This window comes from Somniosus microcephalus, chromosome 15 (genome assembly GCF_052327205.1).
Source record: "Somniosus microcephalus isolate GS21.2 chromosome 15, FLI_Smic_1.0, whole genome shotgun sequence".
Classification (NCBI taxonomy): domain Eukaryota; kingdom Metazoa; phylum Chordata; class Chondrichthyes; order Squaliformes; family Somniosidae; genus Somniosus; species Somniosus microcephalus.
In genome coordinates, this window is record NC_141001.1 from 20,096,125 (window position 1) to 20,122,251 (window position 26,127).

The following is a 26,127-nucleotide window of genomic DNA, read 5'->3' on the forward strand; positions in this document are numbered from 1 at the left end:
GCCAATAACCTCGGGTGGGCACAGTGCACACCTCACCCACCTCCACCTGATCTACGCCGCAGGTGGAAATCGCCCCCTTAGTGTTGACTTAGAGTTAAGGTGAAGTTGGTTGGGTGGGTTAACAGCGAAGAGCTGGGACTGGGATTGAAAGTTGATATTTGAATCTGAAGCTGATTCTTATGAATCATTTTTTTTGTTTTGTTTTCCAGCAGGTTCCAGAAGCTCATGCACAGTAACAAAACGAGGCTGCCAATGACTGTGAAGATGGGTCGCTTTGAATGTATCAAGTACCTGATGGTTGCCTTTAATATTCTGATTTCTGTAAGTGTGTTTGTGAGAATGTAGCCGCCAATGTAACATCTAGGAAAGAAGCAGCGTGCCATATTTCAGAGAGATGTTCGAGGTGGGCAGTGTGGAGGCAAAGTTAAAAGGCAACACTCCAGAGCTATCCAGCTCTTGATCTGGATTCTATTGAAGGAATAGCTTTATTGAACTAAAAGTTGATAGTGTGTGAGGTGAGCCAAAAGCATAATGAAACTATCTGCTTCACTTGACCAATTCAGAGCATTTCGGCAGCCGTCCGTATAGAGTGTCTGTGCGCCGAGAGATCAGATTCACCAGAGAGTGTGGGTTGTGGTCTGCACCAGCTACAAAGCATCAAGTATCTTCGGTAGAACCATCAATAGGATTGCAAAGCCTAAAACAGCTCTGGTTAGAGGCTGGCGCCACATGTGATGCCACAGACCTGTTGGTAACGGATATTCTACCTGTACTGCCATCACACTGTCATGTGACTCTTGCCAGCATTCATTGTGCCGGGTGGACCAGCTACTTCCCTTCTGCAGCCCCTCAGAAGAACCCTGGGATGATATTGTGATGATGCATGATATCAGATGATATTGCATATCATCATCTGTGCGATAATGTTAAATGGGTGATAGCGAGTCGGCTGCCCATTTACATCCCTTCCATTTGAAGCCATTGCAATAAAAATCGGGAGCGATGTAAACAGACGGCTGACTCATGATCACCCGTTTTACACCATCGCACTGAATCAAGATCTAACCCGGTGTAAATAGGAAGAGGCTTGGAGGGAGCAGATCCTGCTTGATTCACTGAGATATACTATTGGTGGAAATCAGGTTCCCCCCACAATACAAGTCAACCTAATCGAGTTATTTCCTTTCAACTCCACTCTGTGCCCTGACTCTAGATCGGTTTATTGTTTTCAATATCCCAAGACTATCAACTTATCTTATTTGTTAACTACCCCAGTCAACCCTGCCAAATCCTCCCAACTAACATCTGGGGGAGGGTGGGGGGGCTTGTGCCAAAATTGGGAGAGTTGTCCCACAGACTAGTCAAGCAACAGAATCATACCTTTCAGCCAATGACCCAGACTCCTCCCCACCCATCACCATCCCTGGGACCCACCAGAAGTGGGGGCACAGTGGTATACAGTCAGGAGGGAGTGGCGCTGGCAGTCCTCAACATTGACTCCAGACCCCACCATGTGTCTTCAGGTCAAACATGGGCAAGGAAACCTACCACCCACCCCCCAACTCAGCCGATGAATCAGCACTCCTCCACGTTGAACACCATTTCGAGGAAGCACTGAGAACACAGAATGTACTCTGGGTGGGAAACTTCAAAGTTCATCAACAAGAGTGGCTCGGTAGTCCCATCACTGACTGAGCTAGCCAAGTCCTGAAGCACATAGCTGCCAGACTGGACTTGAGGCAGGCGGTGAGAGAACCAACACGAGGAAAAAACTATTTGACCTTGCGCCCACCAATCTACCTGTTGCAGGTGTGTCTGTCCATGACAGTCCTTGTGGAGACGGAGCCCCAACTTCACACGAAGGATATTCTCCATCATGCCATGTGGCACTACCACCATGAGGCACTGTGGGCCATCAGCAGCAGCAGAATTGTATTCCACCACAATCTGTAAACTCATGGCCTGGCATATCCTTCAGTCTACCATTACCAACAAGCCAGGTGACCAACACAGGTTCAATGAGGAGTGTCGAAGATCATCCTAGGAGCAGCACCAGGAGTGACTGAAATTGAGGTGCCAACCTGGTGTAGCTGCAACACAGGACTACATGCATGCTAAACAGTGGAACATAGACAGAGCTAAGTAATCCCACAACCAACGTCAGGTAAAAACTCAGCAGTCCTGCCACATCCACAACCAGGCAACCCCCCAATGGTGCACAGTTGCCAACTGTTTTGGCTGCCTAAGAGGCGGGTGCAAGATATTTCCCTGTGGTGTTACAGCAGTGCACTGGCACTCGAACAAAGGGGTTCAAACCCAAACACGTCCCACCCATGGCTTACCCTGCTAATCCTGCCAAAGTCAGCACTGCAGAACACTGGGAGATGATGCCAGCCTAATCTATGGGATGAGCACGGGGATGTTTGGGCCTGATGGGGATGATTATTATTGAAATGAGTTACAGGATGGGGATGATGGCTCTTGTGTTACAGGATGGGGATGATGTTTGTGGTGTTACAGGATGGGGATGATGTTTGTGGTGTTACAGGATGGGGATGATGTTTATTGTGTTACAGGATGGGGATGATGTTTATTGTGTTACAGGATGGGGATGATGTTTATTGTGTTACAGGATGGGGACGATGTTTATTGTGTTACAGGTTGGGGATGATGTGTATTGTGTTACAGGATGGGGATGAGGTTTATTGTGTTACAGGATGGGGACGATGTTTGTGGTGTTACAGGATGGGGATGATGTTGATTGTGTTACAGGATGGGGATGATGTTTGTGGTGTTACAGGATGGGGATGATGTTTGTGGTGTTACAGCATGGGGATGATGTTTGTGGTGTTACAGGATGGGGATGATCTTTATTGTGTTACAGGATGGGGATGATGTTTATTGTGTTACAGGATGGGGATGATGTTTATTGTGTTACAGGATGGGGATGATGTTTATTGTGTTACAGGATGGGGATGATGTTTATTGTGTTACAGGATGGGGATGATGTTTATTGTGTTACAGGATGGGGACGATGTTTATTGTGTTGCAGGATGGGGATGATGTTTATTGTGTTACAGGATGGGGATGAGGTTTATTGTGTTACAGGATGGGGATGATGTTTGTGGTGTTACAGGATGTGGATGAGGTTTATTGTGTTACAGGATGGGGATGATGTTTATTGTGTTACAGGATGGGGATGATGTTTATTGTGTTACAGGATGTGGATGAGGTTTATTGTGTTACAGGATGGGGATGATGTTTGTGGTGTTACAGGATGGGGATGATGTTTGTGGTGTTACATGATGGGGATGATGTTTATTTTGTTACAGGATGGGGATGATGTTTGTGGTGTTACAGGATGGGGATGATGTTTATTGTGTTACAGGATGGGGATGATGTTTATTGTGTTACAGGATGGGGATGATGTTTATTGTGTTACAGGATAGGGATGATGTTTATTGTGTTACAGGATCGTGATGATGTTTGTGGTGTTACAGGATGGGGACGATGTTTATTGTGTTACAGGATGGGGCTGATGTTTGTGGTGTTACAGGATGGGGATGATGTTTATTGTGTTACAGGATGGGGCTGATGTTTGTGGTGTTACAGGATGGGGATGATGTTTATTGTGTTACAGGATGGGGATGATGTTTATTGTGTTACAGGATGGGGATGATGTTTATTGTGTTACAGCATGGGGCTGATGTTTATTGTATTACAGGATGGGGATGATGTTTATTGTGTTACAGGATGGGGATGATGTTTATTGTGTTACAGGATGGGGATGATGTTTATTGTGTTACAGGATGGGGACGATGTTTATTGTGTTACAGGATGGGGATGATGTTTATTGTGTTACAGGATGGGGATGATGTTTATTGTGTTACAGGATGGGGATGATGTTTATTGTGTTACAGGATGGGGATGATGTTTATTGTGTTACAGGATGGGGATGATGTTTAATGTGTTACAGGATGGGGATGATGTTTATTGTGTTACAGGATGGGGATGATGTTTATTGTGTTACAGGATGGGGATGATGTTTATTGTGTTACAGGATGGGGATGATGTTTGTGGTGTTACAGGATGGGGATGATGTTTATTGTGTTACAGGATGGGGATGATGTTTATTGTGTTACAGGATGGGGATGATGTTTATTGTGTTACAGGATGGGGACGATGTTTATTGTGTTACAGCATGGGGCTGATGTTTATTGTATTACAGGATGGGGATGATGTTTATTGTGTTACAGGATGGGGATGATGTTTATTGTGTTACAGCATGGGGCTGATGTTTATTGTATTACAGGATGGGGATGATGTTTATTGTGTTACAGGATGGGGATGATGTTTGTTGTGTATGTAATATGTGTGCTACTTTGAACCTATGGACAGGACTGCACTACTTGTAGGGCGTAGTGATACGCAGTACCACTCCTGGCCATAGGGGTATAAATAGTACTGTGGGTGCTGATCGCCCCTCAGTTCCCGCCTGTGGGCATGAAGTAAAGACCTACGTATAGTCCCTACCTCCAACCAGTAAAGACCTGTTTGAGTTATACGTTTAAGTCTTTGTGTTAATTGTTCAATACAATACACATACTTAACACTGGCGACGAGTCAGGTTCTTACCCTGCGGCAGTTGAAGAGAGGTTTCAAACATCACCACCCCACTAGAAGCGACAGGCTTTAGGACTCTGAAGCCTCCATCAGCGACTGAGCACTGGAGTGCAGCAGCCATCCTGACAGCTTCCAGCGACTGACAGAAGTCTTTCTGCAGTTTCCTTGTTCAACCTAGGTGGTGGGGTAAGCCGTGCAGCGTTGGCTGCAAAGACAGGGCTGGGGAAGTTGGAGAAGATAAGGGCGATCGCAATCCCTGATAAGAGCCGCGGTGAAACGCGCGAGCGGGTAAGCCAGAGCCCGGGAGGGAGCGAGCAAGAGCCGCTTCGGTCGGGAGCCACTTCACGATCCAGCGATCGCATCCGCTGATAAGGGCCGCACTCGGGCGATCGCGGCGAAGATAAGGGCCGCACTCGGGGGCTGAAGGAAGATGGCGTCGGGGGACGGGTGAAGACCGCCAAGCGCGGGAAAACCGCCATTTTGTGGGCGGAGGACGACGGCAAGAGCGGGAAGCCGCCATCCTTGATAACAAGTAAACAAAATAAAATCTGAGAAATTGCAAATCTACAATGCCTAAACACGGGAATATTAGTACCTTTGATAGTGACCTCGAAGATTGGGCCATATATGTTGAAAGAGTAAAAAATTATTGTAAGGCCAATAAAATTCGTGACCAAGATAAAGCTCTAACATTATTAAATTTAATGGGTGCGAAGACATACGGGCAATTGAAACACCTGTTATCACCAGATGAACCGGCAGATAAGACGTTCGATGAGATTGTTACTGTCCTGAAAGATCATCTAAACCCCACGCCGCTGATGCTAGCGGAACGATTTAAATTTTACAACAGAAGGCAGCTACAGCATGAAAGCAATGCTGAATATTTGCTGGAATTGCGTAAATTAGCAAAATATTGCCAGTTTGGAACGGGACTGACAGATGCACTACGAGACAAATTTGTGTGTGGTTTATTTAAACAGGACACACAAAAGCGACTGCTCGAGGAGAATGAGCTGACGCTTGAGAAGGCGGTCACTATGGCAGCAGCACACGAAGCCGCAGCGAGAGGCACGGCAGTAATGCAGTTACGGTCACCGGAGCTCAGTGCACACAAATTGGGTGTGAGTTCTGGCAAATGTTATCGTTGTGGAAAGACAACGCATGATCAGGACCAGTGTTGGTTTAAAAACCAAGAATGTAGAACTTGTGGTAGGCTTGGACATATAGCTAGATTATGCAGGTCAGGGAAGAAGACCAGCAACAAGAAGTCACCGCAAGGAAAATACGCAAAGGTACACAAGGTGACCGAACAGGAGTCCGATTCAGACGCTAGCAGTAATGAACTGGTTAGCTTAAGCTGTAATGAACTGGCTAGCTTAAGAGTACTCAACGCTGGTAAGGGTGCAGACCTCCAGACAATTTGGGTCACTCTTCAGATAGAAGGAGTCCAAGTAAAACTGGAATTGGACACTGGATCGGCATTGACGGTCATAAATAAGAAAGATTACGGAAAGTTATTCCAACATATTCCCCTACAGGATACGGGGATTATATTGAAAACATACACGGGGCAAAGAGTGTACCCCATCGGGAAAATAGAGGTTGCAGTGGTCCACAAGGGCGAAGACAGTCAAATAATGGACTTATATGTGATATCTGAAGGAGGTTCTCCACTACTAGGACGGGAGTGGATTAGGAAAATGAATATGGACTGGCATTTCCTACAAACAATAACGAGTGAGAACTCGGTGAAGATAGTCGGCCCAGACTCTGGAACGGATGATGGTAAGCCCAACTCAGGTGCAAAAGACAAAGTTTCAGCACAGAATTCCACTGAGCAACAACAACATAGTTTAACTGTGGATTCTGAGTCTGGCAAGTCTACTGATGTGCCCATTTCTGAGGGACACCGGGCTCGAACTCAACTCCATTTCAAACTACAACAGCAATTAGAACAAATGCTTCGCCGTTTTGAGCAAGAGTTGAATGCAACGAAAGAGTTCTTTGATATAGAGTTGGAGAATCTGGAAAGACAACAGAAGCAGCTGATGGAGAAAATGGAGCAGGAGCACACAAAACGTCTGATGTCAGAGGAGTTAACGGTCAGCCAACTCCTGCATATGCTGAAGGACAGGACTCTGAAATGGAAAAAACTTGAACACGAACTTCAATATTCAAACGAAAGGGGTTCGGAGCTCTCAAAGGTTATTGGAAGAGCTGAGGTGGCAACACAGACTGAGATGACTGCAACAGAGCAGCCCTTGGATGCCAAAAGTACGCTGACTCACGTCAACGTAGAACAACAGACCGCTGAAACAGCTGCTCCGGTAGAGGGATTGAATAGTCCGATCAATCAATCTCCAAAAGAAGTTGAAGTAGTAAAATCTCAAATGAGGTCATTAGTAAACGACTTGCTGAAAGCCCAGAAAAAGCTGGATGAAGAGGTACGCATGAAGAAGTCTCTTCAGGAAAGATGTCTGGACTTGGAACAAAAGCTGGCTAACGCCCAGCTGGGTATGGAGGAAATAGAAGACCCTCTCGCTGGCCTAGATCAGGACGACACCGAATATTACTATGTCCTGTCCTGCCCAACTTGTAACTTCGACTCCCACCATACAGAAATCATGGAGGAGCACCGAAAGTCTACGGAACATCGGGAGAAGGTGGCTCTACTACGGAAAAAGGAGGAAGAGAAGGAGGAACTGCGCATGCAGCTGGCAGCTGACAGTGGAGCCCAGAGAGTCTCCAAGAAGCAGAAAAGGAAAAGTCGAAACAGAAGATGACCCATCTGAACCATTATTACCTCTACCAGATCACACACGTGGTCCCTCCGAACGGAGCCAATTCAGTTCGGAAGTTCAAACTGTTAAATCCATGGAAGGACTATTGAATGAGTCACTCCAGCAACGTGAACCGACTACACCACAGAGATTGAATCTGTGAACTGTTTTCCGCAGAGACTGAATCTGTGATCTGTTTTGACATGAAGTTATCTATGTATCTATGTTATTCTGTTATGTAAACCTGAAGTTATATGTGTATATATGTTATTACGTTATGTTAAATGGGGAGATGACTGTAAAGCTAGGAAGGGAGGAATGTTGTGTATGTAATATGTGTGCTACTTTGAACCTATGGACAGGACTGCACTACTTGTAGGGCGTAGTGATACGCAGTACCACTCCTGGCCATAGGGGTATAAATAGTACTGTGGGTACTGATCTCCCCTCAGTTCCCGCCTGTGGGCATGAAGTAAAGACCTACGTATAGTCACTACCTCCAACCAGCAAAGACCTGTTTGAGTTATACGTTTAAGTCTTTGTGTTAATTGTTCAATACAATACACATACTTAACAATGTTTATTGTGTTACAGGATGGGGATGATGTTTATTGTGTTACAGGATGGGGATGATGTTTATTGTGTTACAGGATGGGGATGATGTTTATTGTGTTACAGGATGGGGATGATGTTTATTGTGTTACAGGATGGGGATGATGTTTATTGTGTTACAGGATGGGGATGATGTTTATTGTGTTACAGGATGGGGATGATGTTTATTGTGTTACAGGATGGGGACGATGTTTATTGTGTTACAGGATGGGGACGATGCTTATTGTGTTACAGGATGGGGACGATGTTTATTGTGTTACAGGATGGGGATGAGGTTTATTGTGTTACAGGATGGGGATGATGTTTATTGTGTTACAGGATGGGGATGATGTTTATTGTGTTACACGATGGGGATGATGTTTATTGTGTTTCAGGATGGGGATGATGTTTATTGTGTTACAGGATGGGGATGATGTTTATTGTGTTACAGGATGGGGATGATGTTTGTGGTGTTACAGGATGGGGATGATGTTTATTGTGTTACAGGATGGGGATGATGTTTGTGGTGTTACAGGATGGGGATGATGTTTATTGTGTTACAGGATGGGGATGAGGTTTATTGTGTTACAGGATGGGGACGATGTTTATTGTGTTACAGCATGGGGCTGATGTTTATTGTGTTACAGGATGGGAATGATGTTTATTGTGTTACAGGATGGGGATGATGTTTATTGTGTTACAGGATGGGAATGATGTTTATTGTGTTACAGGATGGGGCTGATGTTTATTGTGTTACAGGATGGGGATGAGGTTTGTGGTGTTACAGGATGGGGATGATGTTTATTGTGTTACAGGATGGGGATGATGTTTGTGGTGTTACAGGATGGGGATGATGTTTATTGTGTTACAGGATGGGGATGATGTTTGTGGTGTTACAGGATGGGGACGATGTTTATTGTGTTACAGGATGGGGATGATGTTTGTGGTGTTACAGGATGGGGACGATGTTTATTGTGTTACAGGATGGGGATGATGTTTGTGGTGTTACAGGATGGGGATGATGTTTATTGTGTTACAGGATGGGGTTGATGTTTATTGTGTTACAGGATGGGATGATGTTTATTGTGTTACAGGATGGGGCTGATGTTTATTGTGTTACAGGATGGGGATGATGTTTATTGTGTTACAGGATGGGGATGATGTTTATTGTGTTACAGGATGGGGACAATGTTTATTGTGTTACAGGATGGGGATGATGTGTATTGTGTTACAGGATGGGGATGATGTTTATTGTGTTACAGGATGGGGATGATGTTTATTGTGTTACAGGATGGGGATGATGTTTATTGTGTTACAGGATGGGGATGATGTTTGTGGTGTTACAGGATGGGGATGATGTTTATTGTGTTACAGGATGGCGATGATGTTTATTGTGTTACAGGATGGGGATGATGTTTATTGTGTTACAGGATGGGGATGATGTTTATTGTGTTACAGGATGGGGATGATGTTTATTGTGTTACAGGATGGGGACGATGTTTATTGTGTTACAGGATGGGAATGATGTTTATTGTGTTACAGGATGGGGATGATGGTTATTGTGTTACAGGATGGGGATGATGTTTGTGGTGTTACAGGATGGGGACGATGTTTATTGTGTTACAGGATGGGGATGATGTTTGTGGTGTTACAGGATGGGGATGATGTTTGTGGTGTTACAGGATGGGGATGATGTTTATTGTGTTACAGGATGGGGATGATGTTTGTGGTGTTACAGGATGGGGACGATATTTATTGTGTTACAGGATGGGGATGATGTTTGTGGTGTTACAGGATGGGGATGATGTTTCTTGTGTTACAGGATTGGGATGATGTTTATTGTGTTACAGGATGGGGATGATGTTTATTGTGTTACAGGATGGGGATGATGTTTATTGTGTTACAGGATGGGGACGATGTTTTTTGTGTTACAGGATGGGGATGATGTTTATTGTGTTACAGGATGGGGATGATGTTTATTGTGTTACAGGATGGGGATGATGTTTATTGTGTTACAGGATGGGGATGATGTTTATTGTGTTACAGGATGGGGATGATGTTTATTGTGTTACAGGATGGGATGATATTTATTGTGTTACAGGATGGGGATGATATTTGTGGTGTTACAGAATGGGGATGATGTTTATTGTGTTACAGGATGGGGACGATGTTTATTGTGTTACAGGATGGGATGATGTTTATTGTGTTACAGGATGGGGATGATGTTTGTGGTGTTACAGAATGGGGATGATGTTTATTGTGTTACAGGATGGGGACGATGTTTATTGTGTTACAGGATGGGGACGATGTTTATTGTGTTACAGGATGGGGATGATGTTTGTGGTGTTACAGGATGTGGATGAGGTTTATTGTGTTACAGGATGGGGATGATGTTTATTGTGTTACAGGATGGGGATGATGTTTTTGGTGTTACAGGATGGGGATGATGTTTATTGTGTTACAGGATGGGGATGATGTTTATTGGGTTACAGGATGGGGATGATGTTTGTGGTGTTACAGGATGGGGACGATGTTTATTGTGTTACAGCATGGGGCTGATGTTTATTATATTACAGGATGGGGATGATGTTTATTGTGTTACAGGATGGGGCTGATGTTTATTGTGTTACAGGATGGGGATGATGTTTATTGTGTTACAGGATGGGGCTGATGTTTATTGTGTTACAGGATGGGGATGATGTTTATTGTGTTACAGCATGGGGCTGATGTTTATTGTATTACAGGATGGGGATGATGTTTATTGTGTTACAGGATGGGGCTGATGTTTGTGGTGTTACAGGATGGGGACGATGTTTATTGTGTTACAGGATGGGGATGATGTTTATTGTGTTACAGGATGGGGATGATGTTTATTGTGTTACAGGATGGAGATGATATTTATTGTGTTACAGGATGGGGATGATGTTTATTGTGTTACAGGATGGAGATGATATTTATTGTGTTACAGGATGGGGCTGATGTTTGTGGTGTTACAGGATGGGGACGATGTTTATTGTGTTACAGGATGGGGATGATGTTTATTGTGTTACAGGATGGGGATGATGTTTATTGTGTTACAGGATGGGGATGATGTTTATTGTGTTACAGGATGGGGATGATCTTTTTGGTGTTACAGGATGGGGATGATGTTTATTGTGTTACAGGATGGGGATGATGTTTATTGTGTTACAGGATGGGGATGATGTTTGTGGTGTTACAGGATGGGGATGATGTTTGTGGTGTTACAGGATGGGGATGATGTTTGTGGTGTTACAGGATGGGGATGATGTTTGTGGTGTTACAGGATGGAGATGATGTTTGTGGTGTTACAGGATGGGGATGATGTTTATTGTGTTACAGGATGGGGATGATGTTTATTGTGTTACAGGATGGGGATGATGTTTGTGGTGTTACAGGATGGAGATGATGATGTTTGTTTTGTTGTTTTGCAGGTGAGTGGTTGCCTCCTGCTTGCAACAGCACTCTTTGTATTGCTTTACCCTACTGGATCCAGAGATGCTGTGTCACTCAGTACAGTGATCTTTATTGGAATGGTTTATGCAATGGCTTTGTCTGGTGTGCTTCTTATTCTTGGAATACTGGGAAGTGTTGCATCCTTCCGGGAGAGCAGAACTCTTCTGATGGTTGTAAGTGTTTCTTATTTTCTTCAATTCCTATTTTGTTGCACTTTTACCTCACATGCCTTCAAAGCTTGCTTGAATTAAGCGTGACAAATTGCAGTGAAACGCCAATGCATTGGAACATGGGTTTGCCCCAATGACTGCTGGTGCTGCTGAATTCTGATCTCAGTGCCAGTGTCACGGTAGGACCAGTGGAGGCTTGGCAGGCAGTTGGCGCCCTGCTAATACGGACCAGTTGGTGTTCTGAGGTCCAGCTGTGGAAGAAGAGGCTCAAAATAAAACTCCAGACAAAGAAATGTTACTCCAGTAACACATAGCAATCCTTCACATCTATCATCTCAGGGCCAGGCACAGCATTGTCGATTGGTCTGGCTGAACACAAAACAGAAGGCCCTGGGGCAATGCATCTGTTTGGGATATTGTATCCATACTGTTGAGCTTTATGTCATATACAGCACTGGTGTAGCAGTTTGAAGGAGAAGGAAAGGTTGGGTGTGAGAGTGAGATGACAGAAGGGATTACTTTTTGTCCCAGGTGCTCCTGTCACTATTATATTTAGGATGGAACTTCCTCAGACCCTATCTAGGGGTGGAAGTACAGCGAAGGAGGCTTCCACCTCCAGTTTAGCCAGCTGGTGACTCCTGTCCTATATCCTGGGGCGGGGCTAGTTTAAGTATAGAATGCTAGCAGGTGTCCATCCCAATGAGGGGCCAGAACTCGGATTGACACCTTGCTGCTCTGAGAAGGGCCACCAAGGCCCTTAATTGAAACTGAAGGTTGAAAAGTATAAATGGCAACTGTTGGGCAGCAAAAGCAGTAAGCTAATTAGTCTCAACCAGTGTGGCCTGTACTGGGCCCATCAGGAGACAGCTGGCCCAGCAGTCCCGGAGGAATGGCCCCCACAGAGACTTTCAAAGATCCTCATCAATGTGTTGAGGTAGGCTGAAACGCAATCAACCCGCACCCTCCCTCCACCCACTGCATGCAACTTGAAGAGAGTCTTCCAAGTGGCAAAACCCAGCAAACCCGTTGTGCCCCCTCCTCCCCAGGCTTGCCCTGCAGTCCCATCCCCCACCCCCTGAATTTCCAGTCTCTTTTAAAGGACAATCTTTGATTTAGTGAGTCTGTTTACATCCTGCAGAGATCTGCTCTGGTGAGTCTCGCACGGTGTGGTTTATGGAGTAGCTGGTGTGTACATCAGAATAGTTCCATTCACCTGCAGCCAAGTGGAGGGTCCAGACCAGCCTGGAGGCCACCATGGTGCAGTTTATGGGTCGGTTCCAATGCTCAAGAGAAGTGAGGGTGAAAACTTGTTGTGGAGATGCTGATTTAGAATGTCTTGTTCCTGCTGTTTGCCCTGTTGATTGTGCCTGAAATGTGGGCTGTCTTTTCTTGTTTCAGTTCTTTGTGCTAATTCTGCTGGTCTTCATGGTCGAGCTCGCCGCTGGAATTGTCGCTTTTCTCTTCAAAAATCAAGTAAGTGCCCATCAGAACCAACACCAGGATCTCACCGTGCCAACAGTGTTTAGCTCAGCGGTAATTCCGGCGCCCAGGCGAGCTTGGCGCCCCAAACTGAATTTTTAGCCCTTTGAGCCTACGCACGGGCAGCGGACAAGGCTTATTCCAATTTTATGCTAATGATGGATCCTCCCATAATGCACTGGGAGTTGTCAGCAGTCCCTCGCAGGCTGAGCCCCCGTGTGACATGAATGCTGCTGGATTGGCCTGTTCCTTTCAGTCGGGTCCTTGTTCATGAAGGTACGACACTGCTCTTGGTAAATCTCTTAGCAACTGATTGTTGCTGCCATGTTTTGGTCTTGTTGCTTGAAGGACGTTGTTGAAACTTGGTGGAGCCTCCCTGATAGCTGTTGAAAAGCCATCGTGCATTTATTGCCAGTGACAGTTTGTACAGTGATTGTTGGGAAGCTCATTAATATAGGTAGTTCTATGGAGATAGTGCTCTATTTGCAGGTTCTGGAGCAGGAAGAGGATCTGAGGAGGCATATCAAACAGACAAGATTGCCTCTTCGAGGATCCATTCAGACATGCCTTTACACTGACTTATGTATCCAGGGCTTGTCTGCACCTGTCTGAAGAAATCCGCCAGTGGCCACTTAGATTCCCAAGGAAGCCATCATCAAACTCTGCGTTGTCCAGAGCCAGATTTGGACAGCAGTTCCAGTGCAAGTATGGCTCTCAGTGGCTTTCATGGTTACAGCTGCGTTGAACAATGGAGGGCACAGGAAAAGGAAGAGAGGGATAATCCGTGCCCACCTTTCCCGCAATTCGATGTTCAAATCCAACCAATCCGGTTTCCACCTCTGCCACAGTACTGAAACAGCCCTTATCAAAGTCACAAATGACATCCTATGTGACTGTGACTGTGGTAACCTATCCCTCCTCGTCCTTCTCGATCTGTCTGCAGCCTTTTTTACAGGGTTAACTACACCACGCGCCTCCAATGTCTCTCCTCCATCGTTCAGCTGGGTGGGACTGCACTTGTCTGGCTTCTCTTCCCGCTCCCACATCGTTACCTCTGTAGTCCCCCGAGGATCTGTCCTTAGCCCCATCCTATTTCTCATCTACATGTTGCCCCTCAGCGACATCATCCGAAAACACAGCGTCAGTTTCCACATGTAGCTGTCAACACCCAGCTCTATCTCAACACCACCTCTCGTAACCCTTCCGCTGTCTCTGATTTGTCAGATCGCTTGTCTAACATTCAGTACTGGATGAGCAGAAATTCCCTCCAATGTAATATTGGGAAGACCGAAGCCATTGTCTTCAGTCCCCGCCACAAACTCTGTTTCCTAGCCACCGACTCCATTTCTCTCCCAGGCAATTGTCTGAGACTGAACCAGACTGTTCACAACCTTGGTGTCATATTTGGCTCTGAGATGAGCTTCCGACCACATATCTTCTCCATCACCAAGACCGACTACTTCCTCCTCCATAACATCGCCCAACTCCACCCCTGCCCCACTTCATCTGCTGCTGAAACCCTCATCCATACCTTTGTTACCCCTAGACTCGACTATTCCAATGCTTTCCTGGACGATCTCCCATCTCCCACCCTACATAAACTTGAGTTCATCCAAAACTCTGCTGCCCGAATTCTAACTCGCACCAAGTCCTGTTCACCCATCAGCCCTGTGCTCGCTGACCGTCATTGGCTCCCGGTCTGGCAACGCCTCAATTTTAAAATTCTCATTCTTGTTTGCAAACCCCTCCATGGCCTTGCCTCTCCCTATCTTGCAGCCTCCTCCGGCCTCACAAGCCATCGAGATCTCTGCGCTCCTCCAATTCTGGCCTCTTGCGCCTCCCCAATTTTAACGCTCCACCCTTGGTGGCCGTGCCTTCAGTTGCCGAGGCCCTAAGCTCTGTAATTCCTTCCATAAACCTTGCCCCCTCTCTACCTTTCCCTCCTCCTTTAAGATGCTCCTTAAAACCTACCTCTTTACCAAGCTTTTGGTTACCAATCCTAATATCTCCTTGTGTGGCTCGGTGTCCAATTTTGTTTGATAACGCTCCTGTGAAGCATCTTGGGACATTTTACTACATTAAAGGTGCTATATAAATGCAAGTACAGGAAACTTTGTGCTATCCGGCACCGACGGGACCGAGCTGTTGCCGTTCCCTCAAAACTGCCGGACACTCCAGCGTTAATGTTGAAGCATACGGAGCTTTTTATCTCCGTATCTGACAACAAACACTGTTGCTTAGCAACAGCTTCTAAACAGTCGCAGCGTCTCTGTAGCGTCTCTGTAGCTTAGCAACAGCTTCAGCAGACCTTGCAGAGCTTGACTGTTGAGGAAAAAAGCAACGAGAAGAAAAAAAAACTAACGAAAACGGCTCCTGATTTTTGCCGGTGGCTCGAGCATTCCGGACAGTTAGCCTCCGGATAACACAAAGTTTCCTGTAGTTGTTGATAATGAGGAGCAGGAGGAGGAAGAACAGAGACTATAACTACCTCCTGGATGAGCAGGACGATGACGATGAAGAAGCTGAAGTCAGCCTCAAGCCCAGGTGTAAGTTCCTGCACAGACTTACCTGCTCCTCTTCCTCAACTGCCTATAACTCTCTCTCGAATCACTCCCATCTTCATTCCAAGGCAGCAGCTCAGACACTTTCACCCAGGGGCAATCAGATAGTGTTCGTTATGATGTGGCACTGAGTGATTCACAGAGCACAAGGGAGATGGAGGGTTGGGGTGTGGGTGAGGATGTGGCACCCGCCCAGTGGCGGCTGAGGAGAAGCCTGCCTATGGCTTTGGAGTCATGGGACCCAGAACTCACTGGTACTTACCTGACAAGAAGGATGACATCAAGGAACATGGTACTTACATGCAGCCTCTGAGGTCAGCGTTCGAGGATGTGTGACAACTAACAGGTGTGACTCGTGAGTCCAGGGATCTCATTGGAAATGACATCAGGGAAGCTTTTTCTTCATTTTAAACACCAATGGTGCATCTAGCAGCATCACTGAAATCTGCAGCAGACCCTCACGTAAGAAGTGGCCAGGGATCAATCAGCCATTCCATCTCCATAGAAGCACTGAGGGCAGAGAATAGGGGGGAGAATAGAGTGCAGTCTGCATAGGGGCTTCCCGATCAATAGAAGCCATGATGCATTCTGTTGTCTCTCAGGACTTTAAGGATCTGATAGCTGCCGTTAAACCAGCCATCCCGCCGATCACTGTCCAAGTGGAATGGTGACAGCAGGAGTCCACCTGCCTGATACGACCATCTCAGGACAGCAGCACATGCCAGTCCTTTGCTCTTCCCCCTCAGAGCACCTCATCAACGGAACATGAGAGACGACACCAGGTGTCCCAGGAACAAGTTCCAGAGATGCAGATAGAAGTGGCCCTCTGGTAGGAGCAAGCTGCCATGAGAGGAGAGCCAACTACCTCCTGGGATACTGGCTCTCAGGTTGCATCTGGGAGAAGCACTGGAATAGATGATAGGCATGTTTAGGTACCCAGTGTTAAGAAAGAGCAGATTAGATGCGCTCACTTTGGACATCAATGTAATAAAATAAAAACAAGCCTTGTAGAGGCATGTGCATCATTGTAGCGCTGCTGCTGTTCAGGCCTCCCTTACTGAGGTCATTATCCAGGGGAGCAGCAGGTGGCCTTTGTCACCCACAAGCCAGCTATTTTATTCTGTGAAGGGATCAGAGGATTAAATTTTGCAGTGTGAAGACATCGGGACAACTTCCAGCGTGTCGGGGGTTGACATGTCGGATCCTCTGCCAGTTGTCTCACGCGGTCTGCATCTTTGGAGAGTGGAAGCCCTGTGGAGTTCTGTAGGATCTCGCTAACCAATCTGGGTGCCATCGATCTCAACCTGGACCATGGGGAAGCCAGCAACCCCATGAGAGAACCAACACGAGGGAAAAACCTATTTGGCCTCGTCCTCACCAATCTACCTGTCGCAGATGCATCTCTCCACGACAGCATTGGTAGCAGTGACCACCGCACAGTCATTGTGGAGATGAAGTCCTGTCTTCACACTGAGGACACCCTCCATTATCTTGTGTGGCACTACCACCGTGCTAAATGGGATAGATTCAGAACAGATCTAGCAGCTGAAAACTGGGCATCCATGAGGCGCTGTGGGCCATCAGCAGCAGCAGAATTGTATTCCACCACAATCTGTAACTTCATGGCCCGGCATATCCCTCACTCTACCATTACCATCAAGCCAGGGGACCAACCCTGGTTCAATAAGGAGTGTAGAAGAGCATGCCAGGAGCAGCACCAGGCGTACCTAAAAATGAGGTGCTAACCTGGGGAAGCTGCAACATAGGACTACATGCATGCTAAAAAGCAGAAGCAGCATGCTATAGACAGGGTTGAGCGATCCCACAATCAATGGGTCAGATCAAAGCTCTGCAGTCCTGTCACATCCAGTCGTGAATGGTGATGGACCATTAAACAACTAATGGGAGGAAGAGGCTCCATGAATATCCCCATCCTCAATGATGGTGGAGCCCAGCACGTGAGTGCAAAAGACAAAGCTGAAGCATTTGCAACTATCTTTAGCCAGAAGTGCCGAGTGGATGATCCATATCGGCCCACTCCTGAGGCCCCCACCATCACAGAAGCCAGTCCTCGGTCAATTCGATTCACTCTACGTGATATCAAGAAACGGCTGAGCACACTGGATACAGCAAAGGCTCTGGGCCCCAGCAACATCCCCGCTATCGTGCTGAAGACTTGTGCTCCAGAACTAGCTGTGCCTCTAGTCAAGCTGTTCCAATACAGCTACAACACTGGTGTTCCGACAATGTGGAAAACTGCCCAGGTATGTCCTGTCCACAAAAAGCAGGACAAATCCAATCCGGCCAATTACCACCCCATCAGTCTACTCTCAATCATCAGCAAAGTGATGGAAGGTGTCATCGACAGTGCTATCAAGCAGCACTTACTCACCAATAATCTGCTCACTGATTCCCAGTTTGGGTTCCACCAAGACCGCCCGGCTCCTGACTTCATTACAGCCTTGGTCCAAACATGGACAAAGGAGCTGAATCCCAGAGGTGAGGTGAGAGTGCCTGCCCTTGACATCAAGGCAGCATTTGACCGAGTGTGGCATCAAGGAGCCCGAGTAAAACTGAAGTCAATGGGAATCGCGGGGGAAACTCTCCACTGGCTGGAGTCATACCTAGCACAAAGGAAGATGGTTGTGGTGGTTGTAGGTCAATCATCACAGCCCCAGGACATCGCTGCAGGAGTTCCTCAGGGCAGTGTCCTAGGCCCAACCATCTTCAGCTGCTTCATCAATGACCTTCCCTCCAACATACGGTGAGAAATGGGGATGTTCGCTGATGACTGCACAGTGTTCAGTGCCATTCACAACTCCTCAGATAATGAAGCAGTCCATGCCAACATGCAACAAGACCTGGACGACGTTCAGGCTTGGGTTGATAAGTGGCAGGTAAAATTCGCGCCACAGAAATGCCAAGCAATGTCTATCTCCAACAAGCGAGAGTCTAACCACCGCCCCTTGACACTCAACAACAATACCATTGCTGAATTCCCCACCATTGACATCCTGGGGGGTCACCATTGACCAGAAACTTAACTGGACCAGCCACATAAATACTGTGGCAACAAGAGCAGATCAGAGGCTAGGTATTCTGCGGCGAGTGTCTCACCTCCTGACTCCCAAAGTCTTTCCACCAACTACAAGGCACAAGTAAGGAGTGTGATGGAACACTCTCCACTTGCCTGGATGACACTCAAGAAGCTCGACGTTATCCAGGGCAAAGCAGCCCGCTTGATTAACACCCCATCCACCACCTTAAACATTTACTCCCTCCACCACCGGCATACTGTGGCTGCAGTGTGTACCATCTACAAGATGCACTACAGCAACTCACCAAGGCTTCTTTGGCAGCAGCTCCCAAACCCACGACTTCTTCCACCTAGAAGGACAAGGGCAGCAGGCGCATGGCAACACCATCACCTCCAAGTTCCTTTCCAAGTCACACATAATCCTGACTTAGAAGTATATCGCCGATCCTTCATCGTCGCTGGGTCAAAGTCCTGGAACTCCCTCCCTAACAGCATTTTGGGAGTACCTTCACCACACGGACTGCAGCAGCTCAAGCAGGCAGCTCACCACCACCTTCTCAAGGGCAATTAGGGATGGGCAATAAATGCTGGCCTTGCCAGTAACGCCCACATCCCATAAATGATTTTTTTTTAAATGGGATGGCCCTAACTCGCTGTTGCCTTGCTGAGATTCTGAAGGTGTTGAATTTGCCTACTAGACTGTAAAGATCCTGTATCTCCTTGGCTCCATCATGTGCGTCTTCTCATCCTCTATGATAATGACATACCGGGAGATGCCATACCTGCTCCTGAGAAACCTTAACTGTGGGTAGAGGGTGGTCGGCTTCCTGGCCCTGTCATAAGCAAGTTTATCAAGGCAGAATGGCAAGGAAATTTCTGCAAAAAATGTTGCCGAAATCGTTAGCCAAACTCTCCTGACTCTTCAGGTTCAGAGACTCCTCACTTCCTTCTGTCACAGCTGAGGCTTTCAATAGTTATAAATCTCAGTCTAAGTTACCCTGAGTGCATTGCGAGGGCAGAAGCTGGGAACTCGAGCGCCATTGACTCTCATTTGCATACATGTAAGTGAGGGGACTCGGCAAGCAGATCGTGGGAATGACGAAAAAGAACAAGGGAACGGGGGTGGGGTGGGTGGGTGGGAAGCGATTTGATGTCGGAAAACATGTAGAGATGGCTTCTGCCCAATTTCCTTACGTCAAAGGGTTTCTTGCCCCATTTACGCACTGCTCGTATGCTGAAACAGTGAACAGATTCAGCCTCTCCCCACTCCCCGCCCTCTTACATATTGTGACTGGACTTAAACGAACACGCACAAATCCAAAACTGGACAAAAGAGACTTAATTTCTGTCACAGCGCCTGTGATAGCGAGTGTCATGTAAATTAGCACACATTGCAATATAAATGAGTCACAAATGTTAGTCCTCTAACCAGGAGTCATACGAACATACAAATTGACGGGCAGAAAAAGACCAGCTAGACCTTCAAGTCTGCCGCACTCTCATGATGGCCGGGACATCATGACTAAACACTTCCTCCCTTTCCCCCCCCCCACAACGCCTCTCCACCCCCACCCTTTCTCCCCTCTCCTCCTCCCTGCAACCATACAATCTCTTGGGATGAAAACTCAGGGCCAATAAGGGAAAAAATTCACTGGAAAATTCCTCTCCGACCCCCCCCCCCAGGTGTTCGAAACCAGTCCAGGAGATCACATGGGCCAAGTATTATCTATAAAGACACTTACCTTCTATAGGATACGATCTCTGACCCAGTCAAGAACCAGTCCAGCTCCCTCTTGAAGGCAGGCAGCAAGGCAGCACACACCACACAAGCCGACAACACATTCCAGAGGCTCACTACTCTCTGGGAAAATAAAAACTCCTAACATCCAGTCTATTCCTACTCTTACAGAGTTTAGACAAATATCCCCTGGTCCTCTCCAATCTGCTAAACAGGAATAATGGCCCAGTAATTCCGGGCACAACGCGTAAGTAAGGACGGGGTACTCACGCGTGTGCCCGGAGGAATTGCCGGTTTTCAGCATGCACAGCGCATGCGCTGAAAACCGGCATTTCCTGTCCTCTGACCCAAGGGGTTAAGAGGCAGAACGCGCACGACTGCACAGGCAGCGCGTGCGCAGTAAAATTCCTTTTTTTTTCAGAGTTGCGCACGTGTAAAGGCCTCCGGTTTTTACGCGTGGAGAAACAAGACGTAAGTATTTAGTTTTTCAGGTAAGTGGGCTTTTAGTACAATGTAGAATTTTTTTTTCCACAGGTTTGTTATTTTTAAAGAATTTACAGGATGGTAAGTTTAGTTTTAGACCCTATTTTTTAAAAATTTATTTTTTCAAAAAATTGATTAATTGTTTAAAACATTTTTTAAAACTTATTTATAGTTAATATAATCAGTGGGATGTTTTTTAAAATTTTATTTAAAGTTAAAGGCCTAGAAATTCAGTGCCCTTAGCACCGATTTTGCGGCGCTAGAGGGCCTAGCGCTGCAATTGGCGCCGGTTCCTAAATTGCCTGGGGCCCTTCCGCGGCGGTAGACCGGTAGCGCTGCGCCGGCACCGATGACGTCATCGGTGTGCGCAGCGTCCCGGTTGCCGTGGTAACCCGGCCCCAAGCCGAAATTCAGTTGCGGCCGCCTCGCCAGTGGCAGCCGCAACTAAGACTCCGGCAAACGAGTGCTGCCGGAGTCTGCGCCGGCGCTTTAAGGAGGCGCGGCGGCCGGCCGCTTTCCCGCCGGCCGCCTGCCCGCAGCTCCCTCCCCGGACTTCTCCCCCCCCCCCCGGAACAGATGCAAGCCCGGCACTTGTCCGAGGTGCCGGGCTCATTTTTGAGGAGATTTGCGCGGGCCGCGGCCGGGTGCAGGCAGCTCTTCCTTAACGGAAGGAGGAGGCCTGCACTTCCCGAGCCTGCCGCACCGCAGCGGGCGCCGCAGCGCCGGAATAGCGCCGCAATGCGGCGCGTTGCGCCAGTTTTCAGGCGCTAAAACCCTTCAGTAGCGCCGACAGCCGTTTGGGCGCGGCGCTACTGAATTTTTGGCGCGCGCAAAGGGACTTAGCGCCGGCGCTAACTTCCGGCGCTAAAGCCCTGGCGCAGCGCAAACTCAATTTCTAGGCCAAAGTGTTTTGGCAGCCCATACTTTTCATGAGTCTGACAGCTCTTACTCTCAAACTCATGAATGAGTTTCCCCTCCCCTGATTGGCTGCACAGTGCTCACCTGATCCCAGCCGGCACATCGCACTAACTACGCCGCTGGATCAGGTAAGCACATTGCGCCGACACCTGAACCGGGCCTGTGACAGTAAATGCAAGCAGGCCCGGGCTTCAGATGTCGGCGCGCAGGGTGAGTGCACATCGGGGGCTTGCACGCGCAGCAAGCCCCCGATCCTAATTTCAGGGCCAATCTATCAATAGGAATGCTATCCAGCCCTTTCATGACTTTATAGACCTCTATCAAGTTGCCTCTAAATCTACGCTGCTCTAAAGTGAATACACCAAGGTCCTTGAGCCTACCTGAGTAGGTAAGGTTATTTAAGCCAGGAATCATTCTTATAGCTCTGCTCTGGACCTTTACCAAGGCCACTATATCACCCACCATGTGGGGGAACCAAAGCTGGGCACGGTACTCGAGATGTGGCCTGACCATCGACCTGTACAGTGTCAGAATAGTGTGCTTTGATTTGTACTGAATGGTTCCAGTAATACAGCCCAATACCCTGTTAGCTTCAGCTACAGTTTCTCTACATTGGTCATGTACCTTCTGTGATCTGTGCACAATAACACATAGATCTTTTCCCTCTCTCAACCTATTTCAGCATTATTCCTTGCAAGTGATACATGTATTCTGTGATGGTCCTACCAACATGCACAACACTACATTTATCTGAATTAATTAAATGCCATTTGCCATTGTATGGCCCACTCCCCTAGCACATTTAAATCTTTTTGATTTGATTACGTTGATAAGAAAGTGTGACTGCTGTTATTACCACTGTTTTTATAATCCGTTTTGTTTTCCCCAGTTGACAAAGGAATATTTTGAGAATGATCTGATAAGTTACTATACTGGAGACAATGTGACGAATTCTTACTCATCCAGGTGCAATTCCATCATGATCTCAGTAAGTTCAGCTCGCATGAATCTCTCCTCACGAGTGCTCAGGCATGCCTCATAGACACTTTTTTTTAAAGAAATATACTTACAGGAGGGAATTGGATGTCAGAGTAAAGGTTCCTGGATAGACCTGTAAAGTGGATTTTATCCACTTGGTTTAATTTATCTGTTTTATACTCTTCTCCACAGTTTTCCACAAATCAGCCAGATGTTCCTCTCCCATCTCTTCCCCAAACCAACCACCTGTTTCTATCATTTCAATGATCCTAGTGTATGACCTGCACTGCGTGCTGGAACCCTCTGCCACCTGACCCGGAGGGAGGTGTGCTACAACGGAGTCAAGCTGTCACTCAGCAAACAGAGCAATGTTTTAAACTCACTTTATGTCGGACGTTTACAGACTTATATCCCATTAGGCTTGAAATCAGTACCTTTAAGTAAAAGGAAAGTGTGCCAACCCAGTAGGGTTCTCAACCCTCCCGGATTGGCCTGGAGTCTCCTGGAATTAAAGATGGACACTCCTGGACACTGCTGTGAGCAGCCCGGGGAAACATCATCGGGGCAATAGAAAGTGGTTTTGTTCATTTAATTTCCTTTAAACACTTTTATTTATTAGTTATATAAATATTGGAGATGGGGAATAAAGGCTGTTTGAGCGAGCGGGGCAGTTGGAGGTGAAACCTTCAGGAACCTGTCCAACCAGCGTGGGCAGCCCTATAACCCACTGAACTACCATTTCAAATGTTTGCTTAAAGTGTTGTTTCTTAAAAAAAATGACCAACAATCCAATTTTATTTTTTTAATTTAGTTTGAGTGCTGCGGAGTGAGTGGCCCAAAGGATTTCTTACATACCTTACATTTTATTATATTAAACCCTACTTACGAGGTGCCAGAGGCTTGTTGCAAGAGGCGCAAAGCCACACCGGATGGAGAAATACTTGACTTTAACAAATGCATCGCTGGACACGTTGATTTCATCCACAATCAGGTACAGAAAAACACATTCAGGTCCATACCAATTAATATTAGGGACTGTTACAGGTTTTGGAATATTCTCTGGTAAGCAGTGATATTCAGCAGTGTGCCCATACTGCCCAATATCTAATGATATGAGAGCGTAATCTGGGGGAGCAACAGTTAGGACCCCCTTGTGATCTGAGCTGGATCGCATGTCTTTCACACATGCCATTCCCCGATCTTTCCGAAGCTGGACCGCAATACTCAGTGAGACAAGACGTTCAACTGCTTTATTTTACATACAGCAAGTGAATGCACTGAGTAAAACATACAATCAAATCTCACCTTGAGCTGTGCGTGTGCAGACTGCGCTTCACCAAGTCATGTGGAAGCCGTGGAAACGGTTGAGATGATGGGTCAGTGGGAGGAGTTTTGTACCTGCACCTGCAACACAGGAAGTATCCCATGACCTGCAGAACACTCTGTTGACAGTGACATTCCAGGAGGTTTTTGTGGCATAAAGACTCCAGCCAGCACTTCTAAGAAGTAGCTGTAGAAATTGAGACTGGAGTTTTGTGACATTTCCTGGTTAACATTATTGTTTAATTTATGATCACATAGAGTTGTACGATCATTTCTGTGAACGCTTTCAACCTTTGGGAGTTGGATAACAGCAAGGGAAATGGAAACTTCTAACTTATGAAGCAACTTGGCTGAAGTTTTGGACAGTGAGGGACTTTGTGAGGGTGTGGAGGGAGAACGGGCAGGTGTGAAGTGACTTTATTTTGGGGAGTCAACCTTATTTTTGAAAGCACTGAGCTATCAGTTGTGCTATCCTTGCACTGGCAGCTGACTCTCCTGCTCCACTTCCTCTTCTTCCTCCTCATGCTGTAGGGCTACAGGTGCATCCTCCACCTCTTCATCATCATCATTGCTTCCATGTGCCGGAAGCAGCAAGGCTTCCTTTGGGGCAATGCTATGGAATACGCGACATGCTACAATGATCCTGGAGACTTCCCTTGCGCTGTACTGGAGGGTTCCACCATATTTATCCAGGCACCGAAAACAAGACTTCAGAAGGCCGATAGCCTGCTCTATGACACTTGTGGTTTCATAAGTGCCACATGAGAGCTGCCAATTGCTCCCTGTAGTTGTGGGAAGGCAGCCAGCCTACAGAACTGGGTAGCTCTTTCTCTTTGCTCCTCTTGTTCCATTGGAAACACAACAAATTGTGACACCATCGTGAAGAGAGCATCCGTGAGCTTCTTGATGCAGCAGTGAGCTGCTGACTGGCTAATGTAGCACAAGTCATCTGATGTTGCCTGGAAGGATCTGGATGCAAGAAAGGTAAAGGCAGGGGAGACCTGGCCTGGTACAGAAAAGGCTGTTCTCCTGGTGAAAAGAGCTGCAGGTCTTCAGCCAGAAGTTGAGATATTTCCCCAATAGCCATCGAGAAGAAGTGCAGCCATCTGAGGCACAGAAGTTCAGAGCGATCTAAATAAGCCCATCTTGGTCTGTGGATTGTCCACGTGTAGGGAAGAGATGCCTTCTATGATGCCTGACTGTTAATAGTCCCTAAACTGGCCTCTTGTGTATCATCATTCTCCCCCTCTTCATAACAGAAAATAGTATTCCAATAGGGAAATTCATGCCTGGAGTGCTAGGCAGTACTTTGAACAAATCAAAGTAAAGGTAGCAGCAAATATCCTAACTCAAAAACCAAAGTAATTTGAGGAATGTGCAAAGCAAAGAAACACCAATCTTCAGTGTGAGCACACAAAATGACCTCCTCCAAGGTGTACTCACCACAGAGATACCTAGCGTCACATTCACAGTGGCTTTAGTATTTAGGGTGGGTTTGGAGGGCAATGGGTCAGGGATGCTGGCCACACCCCCATTTATACGGGGTGGGATTCACTACAGGTGGGTCTCAAAGGGGACTGGCAGTTTTTTGGTGCAGTCTTCTTGTGGCAGATTTGAGGCGGAAGTCTTAAAGAACTACTTCTGGTCTTTTTGTCACCTCAAACCCACTCCAAAATCACAGTAACTCAGAGGAGAACACTCCCCCTCCCTGCCCCATGTGTCTAGCTAGTGCCAATCAATGGAATTTAGCCAGAGTTGAAATGTGTCCTCATTTGAAGTCATTACACTATTAAAACATCTGCTGTCTCTCCCTCAGGGCTGCTTCGAACTAATTGCCTCCCAAGTGGAGCTTTATCTTTACCTGACTGGAGCGCTGTCTATTTGGATCTTAATAATTGAGGTAATCCGTTCATTGCGATTAAATCCAACATTATTCTGTAAAATATATAGGAATACTGAGGCTGTGTAA

At 46.8% G+C, this 26,127-nt stretch overlaps 1 protein-coding gene across 1 annotated transcript; it reads left to right on the forward strand.

The window, feature by feature from the left end:
- The first annotated feature begins 223 nt into the window (after positions 1-223).
- Positions 224-26,127, forward strand: LOC147106572 (tetraspanin-18-like). The gene is made up of 6 exons (XM_086008489.1): positions 224-321; positions 11,450-11,644; positions 13,040-13,114; positions 22,747-22,845; positions 23,647-23,826; positions 25,975-26,127. The coding sequence occupies exons 1-6, from the start codon at positions 226-228 to the stop codon at positions 26,125-26,127; spliced, it is 798 nt and encodes a 265-aa protein (XP_085864615.1). The 5' UTR covers positions 224-225.